The following is a 14,150-nucleotide window of genomic DNA, read 5'->3' as shown; positions in this document are numbered from 1 at the left end:
AAAACAATCAGCCTCAATAACTAGAGATCAAAACTGCCCGGCTCTGTCAGCCTCTCCTTGCCTTGCCTGCTGTCGCTGTTCTGCTCCCCGGCTACTCCATGTGACGATGGGCTGACTGGGGCTGGCACATTAGATCTCTAGTTATCAAGGCTGATTATTTTCTGATTAGTTCTTATTGTAGGGGGAAATGGGGCATTTATCAAAATGGTAATACATATAAATAAATTTGAGAAAAACTTGAAAGTTCTGTACACTGAAACTTATTACAAGAAGAATAAAAAAGGATACATTTGAGCCATTTGTAGGTAAATGGATGCACTTTGAGACGATAATGTTAAGTGAAATAAATCAGGCACACAAGCTTAAATATTGCATGCTTTCTCTTATATGAGAAACTCAAAGTATAAATAAATTAAAGAGCAAGATAAAAGGTAGATAACAGGAAAGAGGAATCCATTATAAATAGGAAGAGGACCAAAAGATGCAGCAGGGGGAGAATTGAAGTGTGTCATGTAGAGGTCAAACCTCCCTACAATGAATGTAATCTTTACATAATTCAAATATACTAATAAAAATAAAAAATTTAAAAAGAGGAACACCTGAACTTATGGGGCTATTTCTTGTTTATGAGTCAGGAGACAGTATTGTTAAGCTGTCAATTTGTCCCTAAACGTGTGTAGATTTAATTTCATTCCAACCTAAATCCAAGGAACACTTTTGTAGAAATTGGCAAATTGATTTTAATATTTTTATGGACATGTAAAGGAACTAGGATAGCCAAAACAACTTTAAAAGAAAGAATAAGATAAAAAGACTTATGTTACTTAAATGTAAGGCTTATTATAAATCTATAGTAATCAAGACAGTGTAGTATGGCATAAATACAGGCAAACATAATAATGGAACATAACAGATACATTCAACTGATGGCTTTAACTGTATAAGAAATTCAGAAAAAATTCTTTTCAAAAAATTATGCTCATAACCCCCCAAATGAACTTCATGCCTAGCATCAAAACAAAAGTTTACTTAGGGCCGGGGATTTAGCTCAGTGGTTCTGCCGCCTGCCTCGCAAGCACAAAGTCCTGAGTTTGATCCCCAGTACCAAAAAAAAAAGTTTACTCAAATAGATCATAGACCTAAGGTAAAACCGAAAGTATAAAACTTCCAGAACAGCATACAGTAAATCTTGTGGCTGTGCTTGGAAAATATTTCTTGGATATGAACCCAAAAGCACAATCTATTTTTAAAGTATATAAATTGGATTTCATCAACATTAACAACTTCTGCTCTTCAAAAAATATACTTAATAGAGTGGAATTTTCACTACAGATTGGGAACTAACATTTGCAAAATACACATCTAGTAAAAAATGTATATACGTAATATACACAGAACTTTGAAAACTCAATAAGACAACCCAATTAAAAAATGGTCCAGGACCAGGGATTTAGCTCAGTGGTTCTGCCACCTGCCTCAATAGTGCCAGGTCCCAAGTTCGATCCCCAGTACCAAAAAAAAAAAGTCCAAACATTTAAACAGACATTTTACCAAAAGACTTATACAGCTAGCATAGAAGCACATAAAAAGATGTTTTATGTCATTATCATTAGGAAGACTAAAACAGAAATTATGAGACATCTTTACAGACCTATTATAGTAACTAAAATAAAAAAAGACTGACTATACCAAGTGTTGGCAAGGAGGCTCTCATATACTGCTGGTGGGAATGTACAATGACACAAGCACTTTGGGAAAATGTAAACATTTCTTAAAAAGTTAAACACACACCTCCCATATGGTCCAGCCACTTACTCCACTGAACACAAGAGGAAGCACATGTCCATGCAAACGTCTATACATGAATGTTCATACCACGTGTATTTGTAATAACTCCAAATGGGAAATAATTTAAATGTCCTGAACGAAAAAATAAATAAGTTGTGTTACATCCATATAATGAAATATTAACATAAAAAACACAGAGGAATCTGAAAACAAGTAAGCTGAGAAGAAGCCAAACAAAAATCAAAGTACATACTGTATTTACCCATTTATATTAAGCTCTAGCGACTGGAAACGAATCCACACTGACAGGAAGTAGAGGTCAGTAGTTGTCCCAGGAAGGCTGGGAACAGGCACCAGGAAACCAAAACAGTGGGGAATCACTGCCTTGGTCTGGTAATGATTTCAGGGGTGTGCGTGTGTGTGCGTGTGTGTGTGAAAAATCACAAATTATAAACTTTGAAAACATGTATATATGTGTCACTTATCCTCTAACACAGCTATTAAGATTTCTTAAAATCAAAAACATAAAAATGAAATGAGGAAAACACTCAATGTACATGTAATATCAAGGTTAATCATGATGAAAGATAATCTCGTTTACTGGACACTCCTTATACAATCATAAATTTTTTCTAATTTTAAAAGAGAAATACAAATAAAATTTAAAACTAAATCATAAAAATCATCTACAATGGGGCCGGGGATTTAGCTCAGTGGTTTAGCCGCCTGCTGCGCAAGTGCAAGGATCTGAGTTCAATCCCTGGTACCAAAAAAAAAAATCATCTATATATTATAACTCCTTATTTGATATGTATTCACCGACACCTGCTAGCCCTACCTAAGTTATTTCGTGCATTGTCACCAGAAAGACAGTTCCCAACACTCTGGGAAATACCTGAAATGTGAGAAAAGTACTGAAAACTACAAGGTTACGTGAAGAGTTTTTAATTAAGAGAAAATATATTTAGATGAATCATTAACTATATAGCACAGAGTTCCTGAGTAACCTCAGTCTTGAAAATCCATTTATGTGGCTCACTAACATTAGTGATGTTTTTCTTTTCCTTGTGCAAGGCTTGCAGATGGTGGGGCGGGTCTGGATTCCTCCTCCTGGCTCTCTGGCTGCTACCGGGCTGAGTCCTGGACACAATCAACATGACCTTTCAGGCTCTGCCCAAATCCAATCGCTCTCCTCTTCTGCCAGGGCTGGGCAGACTTCTGATTGCATTTTCTGCAATCTTTTCAATTTCCTGCCTTTCGGAAAGTTATAGCCATAATGCAATTTTCACTTGCCTCGGATAGACATTTGCAAAAACAAATCCCATGTCACCATGGGGAAAGCAGCTTAATGCTTTTCATAGGTGCTCACATCTTTCTGTGTGATCACTTTTCAGTCTTAGGGACGGCCTTGCATTGCTCAACTGTCCTGCCATTTCTTCCCCTCTTTATATGATGATCCTGAGTTATCAGTTTGTTATAATTAACAAATAACTGATATATCTCAGGCTTCTCTTATTTTCAACAGTTTCCAACAATTCTGGATTCACATTCACAGGATTGTGTAACAATGCAAGTCTCGGACGGATACTTTTGAGCAGGTCTGTGTAAAAACCCTAAAGAGGACAGAAGTGAATTGTTCCTACCGCACTGCATTCATCAGAGCTGGGGGCTGATGGAAGAGCCTCTTACCTGGGAAGGCTCTGACGCAGGCTTAGTTTTCAACACAACTGAATCAGGAAATCTTTGTTGCCCTCCTGGCGGTGTTTAAACACAAAACCCTTTGAAAGTCCCTCTTCCTTTGGCTTCTGGCACTTCTGGTTAACCTGTTAACTTCTCAAATTTACTTCGACAGCCCTTCTTCCTAGTTTATGTGCCCCTGAAGTGAAAATAGAGACATTTCCCAGGCCTCTCGACGCTCAACCGAAATCATCCCACCAGCCCTTGTTCGCGGCTTCCTGCCTGTCCCCAGTACTCCCCCAGCCTCCCCTCCTCATGCTCTAGAGACTTGCACTGTCCTAGAAGGAAACTGTTAGCCACTCAGGGCACTGCAATGTGGCTGGCCCAAAACTGACATGAGCGACAAAGCACACATTGGATTCTGAAGACTTAATACCAAAAAAGTAAATCCAAGTAATTTCACATTGGTTCTATATTGAAACAATAACATTTTGGATAAATTGGGCTAAATAAAATATATTGGACAATTAATTTCATCTATTTCTTTTTTTCTCTTTAAAAATTATGACCACTAGAAAATTAAATATTAAGTACGCAGCTCTCCTGACATTTCTACCTGTCACCACTACTCTGTACCTAAAATTCCAAATGGAACATGCTAGAGACTGAACTGATTATATCCCAGCCCTCCTGGCCCGCTCCTTCTCTATTACTGCAGCATAAACACCAGCAGGCATGAGCCAGGTAAGTCCCACAGCTCGGGCTGTGGCTGGAGAGGACACTGCAGGACAAAGGAGCTGACCTCAGAGTGAATTACTTGCCAACAGGGTGACAGGAGACTCCAGTCACTGTGAAAGAGCCTGTCAGCATCTAGTGAGGAGCAGTGGCAATTAGGAACAAAAACAGCCAGGTATTTGTCAAAAGAGTGGATAAAGTGCATTCAAAGTCAGAAATGTCAGCAGTACACACTTAATGGTGACACATTCACTGCAGGTAACTGAACCACCTTAATGTGCCAAATATTTTCTTACGTTACTGGCTAATGGAATCTTCTTCACTTTGCCTGAAGTCTAGGGTCATTTGTTCTCTACTCTTTCCGCTAGTCCCCATAGCCAGGCAACTATCAAACCCTGTTTACTTCACCAGCACCCAGCCCACCACATCCACATTCTTTTCCTCCTTAAAGACAACCAGAGAAGGGAGATAACATGCTCCCCCAGGACCTGAAGATCAGGATAGGGTGGGAAGGAGGAAGGGAAAGCTCAGCCTCGCAGCCATACACCTGTGCTGCGAGCCTCCCGTGCTAAGGCCCGCCTCTGTGTCACAGAGGACTCCCCAAAGCATCCTGTTCTTCACAGGTATCCTCCAGCGGAAGCAACAGGAAGGCACACAGGTGAAAGAGGAAAGGCCCTCAAGCACCCCCTTCACAAAAGTGGCCCGGGAGAGGGTCTGCAGCACACAAAACCCTCTTTCTTCGCTTTCCCTTTTCGGCCCCTCATGCCATCATTTTCACTGCTTTCCCTCTCTATACCTATGGGCTGCGTGCATGGAGAGCCAGTTCCAACACTGCCCACAGGAGGATGCAAGTCACGGGCGACTTTGGACTTGAAATTGAAGAAGTCACTGAGAATTTTACATGTGCCTGGCATTTATGACAACTGAACAACAACATAATTCATTAAACTTATATTTCAAATTATACATTTAAATTATATATATGAAATTTGAAATTTTCTGAGCAGTTCAGAAATACTATTCTTAAACCAGCTGACAACTGCCTAAGCATGTGCTATAGCTCACACGTTTTACCAGGCTACTTTTTCATAGGTTCATTTTTTAAATGACTGTATCTTATGGCATCATAGGTCATATATGGCATTGCAGGATGGATATTTTCAAATTAGAAATTTCTTCTTTTCTGAAGTGTGAACACAGTCATATAAAAGTGACAGCATTTTTATTATTCTTTAGCCATTCTGTTTTTTATAATTTACTTTTAAAAATTGTTACTTAGATTAAAAGGTGCTTTTTAATGCCAAAATTTGCTTGAAGAAGCACATAAGCCTAATTCACGTGCCATAAAAACACACTTACAATGGAAAGATACATTTAAATATAAATGGGGCTTATTTTCAGAAAAATTCATATCACATCTTTCAACTATAATGTTTGAAAGATAAAATAATTGCCTAAAAATTATGAATTGCCATTTTAAGAGTATAATTCCTCCTAAGATGTGTCATAACACATCTTGGTTTGACCAGATGCAATTAGCTGGAAATTTTAACTCTTGCCTAAATGATCAACTTTGGGGACACGTTTCAAAATGTAAATGATTCTGGTTGCTATGGGCTCACAATTAAGATAATAAACAGTAAGATTATACTGCACAAGCAGACAAACTATTGAGTAGACTGTTTGGAGACTACATCTGGCTGTGTGGTGCAGACTGGCCTTGAACTTGCTAGTTGCCCTGGTTGGCCTCAAACTCAGGATCCTCCTGCTTCAGTCTCCTGAGTGGTGGGATTACAGGTGGCTGCCACTACATCTGGGTGACAGCTAATATTTTAATCAGTTTTACCTAATAGATGGAAGCTGCATATATATATATGTATGTATATATGTACATATTGTACACAAGTTTGTGTGTGTGTGTTGTGTGTGTAAAAACATTCTAGGTGTTTTTCACTGTGTATATACATTAAGGTCTATGTGCAAAGATTTCCCTAACTGTATATTAATTGAAGGCAAAGAAAATCTGAACCACAGATTTAAAACAAAACAGCACATCTATCATGTGTTATTTATGTGCTAAATAAACACTATATCAAATAGAATTATGAATACTACTAACTGTTCGTGTACTGTATGTTTAATTCAACTTAATTCAAATTATAAATTATTACATATTGTGTTAAGTACATTTATATGCTTTGATTTAGAAAGGTTTATCTCCATACATTTCTATAGCATAAACCACGATAATACACAGTTCAAATGCCCGTGAGGGAGGCAGGTTATATGTGTTCAAACATCACCTTTAGTAAAACCTGGATGCTAACCCTAAGTTACTTGCTAGCCTACATTTACAAACTCGGACTAAACTGCAATGTCATTCAACTGTACCTTCACTGCTCCATTCTCATGCATAGTGATGCAGTTATCGGGATCTTCCGAGAGCTGGTACAAGGCCTGTGCCGTGGCTCGATGCACATTGGTGTCGTTCGATTTCAGGTATTGCACTAATGGAGCCACTGCTTTGTGTTCACCAAAGGCCACTCTGTTTCTGCCCCACATACAGCAACGTGAAATCGCCTCTGCCAGGTGACACCTCAGTTTATCATTATTCTGCCCGAAGGAAAACAGACTGAGGAATATGCACTGTAAGGATCCCGTGAGATCATGTTTGTTCACTTTATTACTTTATTACTACCCCCTAGGATGCCAATAAGTCCGAGAGATGCTAACTGGCTACTCAGGTGGTACCTTGAGGGAACTATCTATGGGTCAACAGCAGACTAAGGTTTCATTCTGAGTTTTCTTTTTATGAACTGAATGTAGTCAGTGCTCTCAAAGATAAAACAAGTATCTGACATGAGTCATTTGCTCAAAGTTTGCTTTAAGCAAGTCTAGTCACAACAAAATTTACAAATCAACAAGTTGCTTAGTAATGAAAATATTTATAGACTACTGGATATTCTTCAAGAATACTCACTTAACTGGGATAAGTGGAATAACTCCATTCCTTCACCCTAGGAATACTTCTACTTCTTGACCATAACCCTTGTTCCCAAGAGGCAGAAGACAATGACATGCATTGAACCTTCTGTTTTCTTCCTGAGTTCATTATACAGATTACACCCTCTTTTTGTATGTAATTACCTCCTAGAGGTGTAGTGTAATGGAATAAGATGATTTTCTGTTTATCAAGTGTACTGTTCTCTTGAATCAGAAAGCAACCTGGGGTCCTTAACTGAGTCTGGTACATCCTCTGAGGAGCTCATACTCTTCCAGTGTTTAAAGTTCTGTTCTACAACTTTTCTTCCAAGTGGTAATCTGAGCCATGCTCAAATAGGACGATCACAGTGAAGTCATTGTTCAAGGCTGCCTATTCTATCTGGCTCAGCTCTAGATAAACAATAGAGCAACTGCCAAAGACTTCAAGCTCAAGAATGCCACCGATCCAAGCTTGCTAAGCTGGGGAAGGCACAATTCTCATCTAATGTTGGCAGAAACAACTATCTTAACAATAATGATGGTGGCGGTGAAATGATAGTCAACACTTACTTAACAGCATTTCTATTTGCCACCCCTTTGACTGCCAGCAACAAATAAAAAACAGCCTCCATTTTACAAGGACCTTGCACACTCACATTTTATAATTTAAGATATGCTTTTGTGTCTATTAGTCTCAGAGAAATTAAATGAGTTGAAGAAAATCTCATATTGCTTAAGCAATGGGGATTAAATTTGAATTCAGGTCTCTGAACTTCAAGCTCATTATTTTGCCACTACTGCACGATCTAACAATACACACTTAAAATACAAAGGTAGGTTACTTACTGTATTTGCCAGCTTGGACAGCAAAGGTACAACTCCGTGGTCCGTAATAACAGCCAAGTTTTCTTGGTCTTTTGCTATATTGGTAATAGCAGCACACACACTTGATAAAACTTCCTTGTTATCCGATTTCAATAAATTGACAACAAGTTCCAAACCACCAACAAAGGAACGAACCATTTCTCCAGCATCCTACATAAAAACAAAAGTAAGGCTGGTATCAACAATATATCTAAGCATGGCACAAGGCCACGTGACTGCAGCCCCAGCACTTCTGGAGGCTGAGGCAGGAGGATTACAAGATCAAGCCCCTCCTAGGCAACTTAGCAAGACCCTGAAAAGGACCAGAGCTCTTTTACCCAAAGCAGAAAGGAACAATAAGGCTATGAGGTGTACCTTTGGGATGAAAGGTAAATTCAGTTTTACATATTTCTACATTGTATATCACTTCATGTATGTATACGTGATGTTTATAGTAGGAATATATCTCTACACATGTGTACATATAAATATAGATGTAGACACACAACATACACACCAAGTTCAGTTTGAACAGCTATTATGTGGCAGCCACTGTGCAAGATACTGAGGATATAGAGGTTAATACCATACAGTTGGCTCTTAGCATTTGCAGTAGTTTCTTTTTACAAAGTCACCACAAACACCCATTTAGTCAATAACTGAACCACTGCTTTTATGAGAAATGCAGAGTTGCATTTTGCAAGCCTCTAGGCACTCTACTGTTGTCAAGTGATCTATATATGACCTTGTGTTACGTGTTTCTGTTCGAAGACACCTTATTTCACATATATTCTTAATTCACTGCCAGCAGCACTGGAAGTCAGGCGACAAGACTTGGCATCAGCAGCACATGGACGCCTCATGGAGGCAGCGCTTCAGCACTACGCCCAGGGCTATTTTAAGCACAAAACTGAAAACTGCAGCTCTGCACAGTCTGTCCAACGGCCACTTGTTTACAGCTGAGAGCCGAAGGAGGCAGAGCACTGCATTCACTTCTCTACCTCGTCTGAGAGCAAGCGCATTAGACGACTCACTCATCCCCTTGGTATGTGTGCCTAAGAATGACTGAAATCAGCCGTCAGTACAGTATTGACTTGGGGGTTACAAAAAAGCTGCAGCCTAAGGAGGCTTGACAATGTCTATTCTTTGGCCATAATGTTGGGTACAGCTGGTGGGGAGGTGGGCATGGAGAAATTGTGGGAGGGGGTGAAAACACTACAGATAAATGCTAGGGGATTTCAGCTCCTCTAAGATTCAGGGACTGCTTCCCCAAGAGGACGGGTCCGCCAAAGCCCCAGGGCGAGGAGCTGTCCAGGGGGAAGAGGAGCATCCTGTGACAGATCATCGCAGAACAGGTTTGGGAGTGAGACTGAAGGTGGCTTAACATAGAATAACAAAGGGAGCTTGGGAAAAATGAGACATATTAGGTAAGATCATGACCAGAAGGGGATGTGAGATAGGAGGAGAAGGGGAGGAAGGGAGGAAAACAACTGACATGATACGTGTGCGTACCAACTCCCCACAATGAATGTGTTCATTAGGTCTCACAAACATACTGAACAAAAGGAAGTGGCAAATTTTTTTAAAGGCTTGGTAGAGTTTGGAGTTCATTTAAGAGTTTTGAAGGCCACAGAAAAGGTATAAGTATGGGAGGAAGGTTTATTTCATCAATTTTGTACACAGGATTTTGGGTACAGACCGATGACTGGGACAAAGAACTGCGTGGGGGAATCTGAGGCTCCTTCAGGTGTCCAGATAAGAGTGGGCAATGCTGTGGAGGGAGAATGGCCAAGGTCTGAGAGAAGGGTGTGCCCTGGGAGGATTCATGGGGGAAGATGACAAGGAGTAACTTGTGCATGTGCGTGTGCGCACGCGCATGCATGTGTGTGTTGTATAGGAGACTGAACCCAGAGCTTTCACTCTGAGATCCATTCCCAGTCTTTTTTATTGTTTATTTTGAGGCAGAGTCATACTAATTTGCCACTTTGCTCACGCTGGGCTTGAGTTGACAGTCCTCTTCCCTCAGCCTCCCAGAGTGCTGGGATTACACATGAGTGCCACCATGCCCAGCAACAAGTAGTGGTTCAACATGATTCCTGTGTTTCCAGGCTGGCTTTGCCCATGTTGGAAAAGCAGAATTTTGTTTTATTTTATTCTCTTGGGCTGAGAAAAGGTGGTATTTGGTATGAGAAGACCAAATTGGAATGAAGTGCCCATAAACATTTAAGTGAAGATATCTAGGTCTCAAATAGATGTGTGGGTTTGGAGCTCAGGAAAGAAAACCAGGTTGGAGACACAGATTTGGAAGATAATGGCCCAAAGATTATAAGCCACAAGCACTGAGTCTGAAAGAGTAGGGAGCATGATAAGGTGGGCAGTGTCCCGGTGTCCTGGGTGTGGACAGAGGAAAAGAATTCCACACAGAATCCTGAAAACAGAAGGTTGAAAAAAAATGCTCACTTCCTCGGAAGTTGTTGATGGGGTGCACACAGTGTCCACCAATCATATGGCTCCAAGACTTTCTTAAATAAAAGAAACTAACATAACTGTGGCCTACAACTTCCACAGATCCTTCTCAGTTAAGCTTCACAACCACGCAAAGGAGGTATCATTATTTCCATTTTAGATTTCAAAACTGAGGTTCACAGATGTTGAATCTTATAAATCAGACTGTAGCCCTTGGTAAAGGCAGGAGGCATGTTTTCTACAACTTAGTGATCTTTATAAATCATTAATTTGATCATCTCATCCCCATGCCCCCTAAGTTCTTCCATAGTGTTCCCTGCCCTTAGGATAAAATACAAGCTTCAAACATGGTTCACAAGCCCTCATACTGCCCTAGCTTGCCTCTCTGGCCTCACCTTTCTCACCTTGATTTCCCTCCCCTACATACTCCTTAACTGAGAGGCTCCCCATGGGAACTAACAAATAGAATCCTGGAACTCATTTCCTGAGAATGGAACTCATTAAGTTTGGGCTGGGGCTTATAACAAGGTGGATATTAAAAGCTCTCCTGGTGACTCAACTTCAGCCAACGTTGGAAACACTGCTTTGTACACTGATCCTTCAAGCTTCATGTACTCAAACATGCTGCTCGGATGTGTCTCCGTGGCTTTGCACACCCTGCTTTCTCTAGCTTCCTCTCGGCTTGGGAATTCCTACTCATCCCCAGCTGCCAACTCAGGCACCATTTTCTTCAGGAAGTCTTTCCTGAGCTGCAGGTGTAGGTTAAGTGCTTCCTCCAATAATACCTGGTACTTCTATACTGCAGCACTTTGCACCGTAAGTTCTAGGAGACAGGGACTTTTTCTGACTTGTCCATTACTGTATCCCCAGTAACCATGCCAGTTCCTAGCAGTTAGTACACATTCAAATGACATTCATTGCATTTGACTGCAAACTCCCAACTCTAACAAGAAGTGGAGACCGCAGCATAACAAAGCAAACTGATCTACTAAACACTGCAGGCAGGACCGGAGCCAGGTTCTCCCAAAGTGTAAGGGCCAAGTAGACTTCTACAAAGCACACTGCTATGAGGATGGATGTGAGCAATGCTGGTGGCCTCGTTCTCAATGCCAAATTTAAGTACAATTTCTGTAAGGTCATACTTTCAAATTCTGATGCATCAGAAAGGCTTGTTATTATTCTAAATTTCTGCAGCAAAGCTTTTTAGGTAATACAAAATAAATTATATGTGGAAGTGTGTTCTACATTGGTACTTTATCACACATATTTTAGCCATGTTGCCACTGTGTGCATCCTTACCACATACTGGACAAAGCGAAGTTGTGCACCTGTCAGTTCCAAAACAAAATCAATGCTTTTTCTCAAAGTTTCAGGGAACTTAAAAAACTCTGCCCTAAAGCTTGCCTTCCCTAAGTGATGCCGAATGTTTCAATCTAATTCATTTGTCAACTACAAAATTACAGAATAATATTTTTTCTTAAGAAGGAATTCTGGAAAAATGATACGGCAAAGTTTTTGAATCTCTTTATGAAAACTGAGCAACTAGTACAGCAAGGCAAAAACACAAGAAACATATTTACAACAGTACTATAGGGGAGAAAGTATCCACATGGACAAAGCAGACCAGGGCGAACTACACACTGTGAGGGAGGCAGAGGGACCTGCCAACGTCCCCGCACCAGGGAACCCCAAATTGCCAGTCAGCTCTCACCTTGGGAAAACCCTGGGAGCGCAGCAGAGCTGGGAGTGGGTTTCCTGCCCCAGTGAGTGGGTCAGACAGTGTGGAGCCCTGGGGATTCTCAAAGCCATGCACTGAAGCCCCTCCTAGGACAAAGCCCTGCACCCAGGATAGTGACTGAGAGTTGCAGCCAAACTGACAAGGCAGGGAGAGAGGAATGAAGGAATACGAAAGTCCAGGTAAGAAGACAGGAGGTGAGAGAGGGGAAGGATATACTCTGCAGCACCACGAAAGCAGAGCGTGACAACCATGAAGCTGGGGATGCTGTCCTAACCACGGCTCTCTCTTTAAAAAAGGCAGGAAAGCTCATTTCTGCTAAAAATGAGCACTATAAGAAAGGATAATCAATTTCTACATGGAGTTATTACAAGGGATAAAAACAGAACAGAGAGAATAACATCTTTACGGATAATAAAAGCACAGGGAAGATGTGCCTACAAAACAGACAAAAATGGTAATGTAGCATTTTTATTTTTATCTTATTTTTCGGTGTTGTGGATGGAACCCACTGAGCTGAGCTGCCCCACTCCCAAGAACGCTTTTAAATGAACTAAAAGAAAATGCAACAACAATGAAAAAAAAGTTAGAATTATAAAAGTTCATAAGTTAGATGATGAATAAATAAAATAACTTTTAAGAAGAAGTGAAAGACATCCACAAGGAATTAGAAATGAGAGAAAAATTCATTTTGGAAAGGAAGAGTAAACAAAAAGGAACACAGGAATGAATACACACAATGGATAATCTCTTTAAATAAATAGAAGACATGAAAAATGCAGAATCATGGGAAATGAATTAACAAAAAATTCAAGAGAACAAATGAGTAGAGAAGATCGAACACATGTGAGTAAGAGTCCCTGACAGAGAAAACAAAACAATACAACGGAGCAAATTTAAAAACTGTAATTTGAAGAAATTCTCTCTAGAATAAATAAAACCTGAGAGTATACTGTAAAGCTGCCTTAAACACCGGGGAAAACTGACCCAGAATGGAATAAAACAAAGGAGCATCCCAGTGCACTTGGTGAGCTTTAATTTTTCAAAAATTATTTTGTCATCCAAGCAACAAAAAGCAAGTCATTTCTTATGTGAAGAATGAAATATCATTAGGCTTTTCCAAAGCAATGTTTTATGAGGAAGGAAAGAAAATAACATATCTATGCTACAACAAGGAAATAAAGTATGGGCCAAGGTCGAATATCAGGCCCCTGAGCTTTAAATCCTAAAACTGTGGCTACGTGGGCAGGTTTAGGAAAATAGTGTTGACACGAGACCTGCCTGAGGAGTCTGCCTTGAGAATGAATGTCGGGCCTCCAAAAAGGCTGTGGATTTGGGTTTTGTTGTTGTTGTTATGTTTTGTTGTATTTTTGTACTTCATAGTTGATCAACATGTATTAATTATTCGTATTAATGGGGCACAGAGAGACATTTCAACATATGCAGACAGCACACTCTGATCAACTCCAGCCTCCTTTATCCACGCCCCCAACTCTTCCTGACCCAATCACTTTCTACATTCAGATTGACTGTTTTTAAGCTTCCAAATATAAGTGCTTGTCTTTATGTGTCTGGCTCATTTCACTGAGTGGCACCCCAGTTCCATCCACCTTGATGCAAACGACAGGATCTTGTTTTTGACCGTTAAATTCTCCACTGTACATATCTACTGCATTTTCTCTACATTCACCAGCTGATAGGCATCTAGGCTGACTCCATATCTTAGCCGTTATAAATAGGCAGCAACAAATATGGGGTTGCAAGTGTATCTTTGGTATGCTGACCTCACTTCTTTTGGATATATACCCAGAAGTGGGACAGGGCCATCCTATGGTAGATCTACTTTAATTTTTTTGAGGAACTCCAATAATGACTCTACTAATTTACATCCCACTAATGGTGT

General features: G+C 40.2%; 1 protein-coding gene across 7 annotated transcripts in view; it reads right to left on the bottom strand.

Annotated features, from left to right (window-relative positions):
- Nucleotides 1–14,150, bottom strand: part of Odad2 (outer dynein arm docking complex subunit 2) — a 174,592-nt gene that overhangs the window by 39,874 nt on the left and 120,568 nt on the right. For all 7 annotated transcript variants that reach the window (XM_087206972.1, XM_087206970.1, XM_087206971.1 and 4 more), the window contains 2 exons: nt 8,029–8,217; nt 6,592–6,813 (listed from right to left, as the gene is read on the bottom strand). In XM_087206972.1, the coding sequence (XP_087063098.1) occupies nt 6,592–6,813; nt 8,029–8,217 (411 nt within the window). The remainder of the gene's footprint in view (nt 1–6,591; nt 6,814–8,028; nt 8,218–14,150) is intronic.

Source organism: Heterocephalus glaber, unplaced genomic scaffold (assembly GCF_053883595.1).
Source record: "Heterocephalus glaber isolate CG9 unplaced genomic scaffold, H.glaber_assembly_v1.0 deba00000738, whole genome shotgun sequence".
Lineage (NCBI taxonomy): Eukaryota > Metazoa > Chordata > Mammalia > Rodentia > Bathyergidae > Heterocephalus > Heterocephalus glaber.
This window is presented reverse-complemented; position numbering and strand designations above follow the sequence as displayed.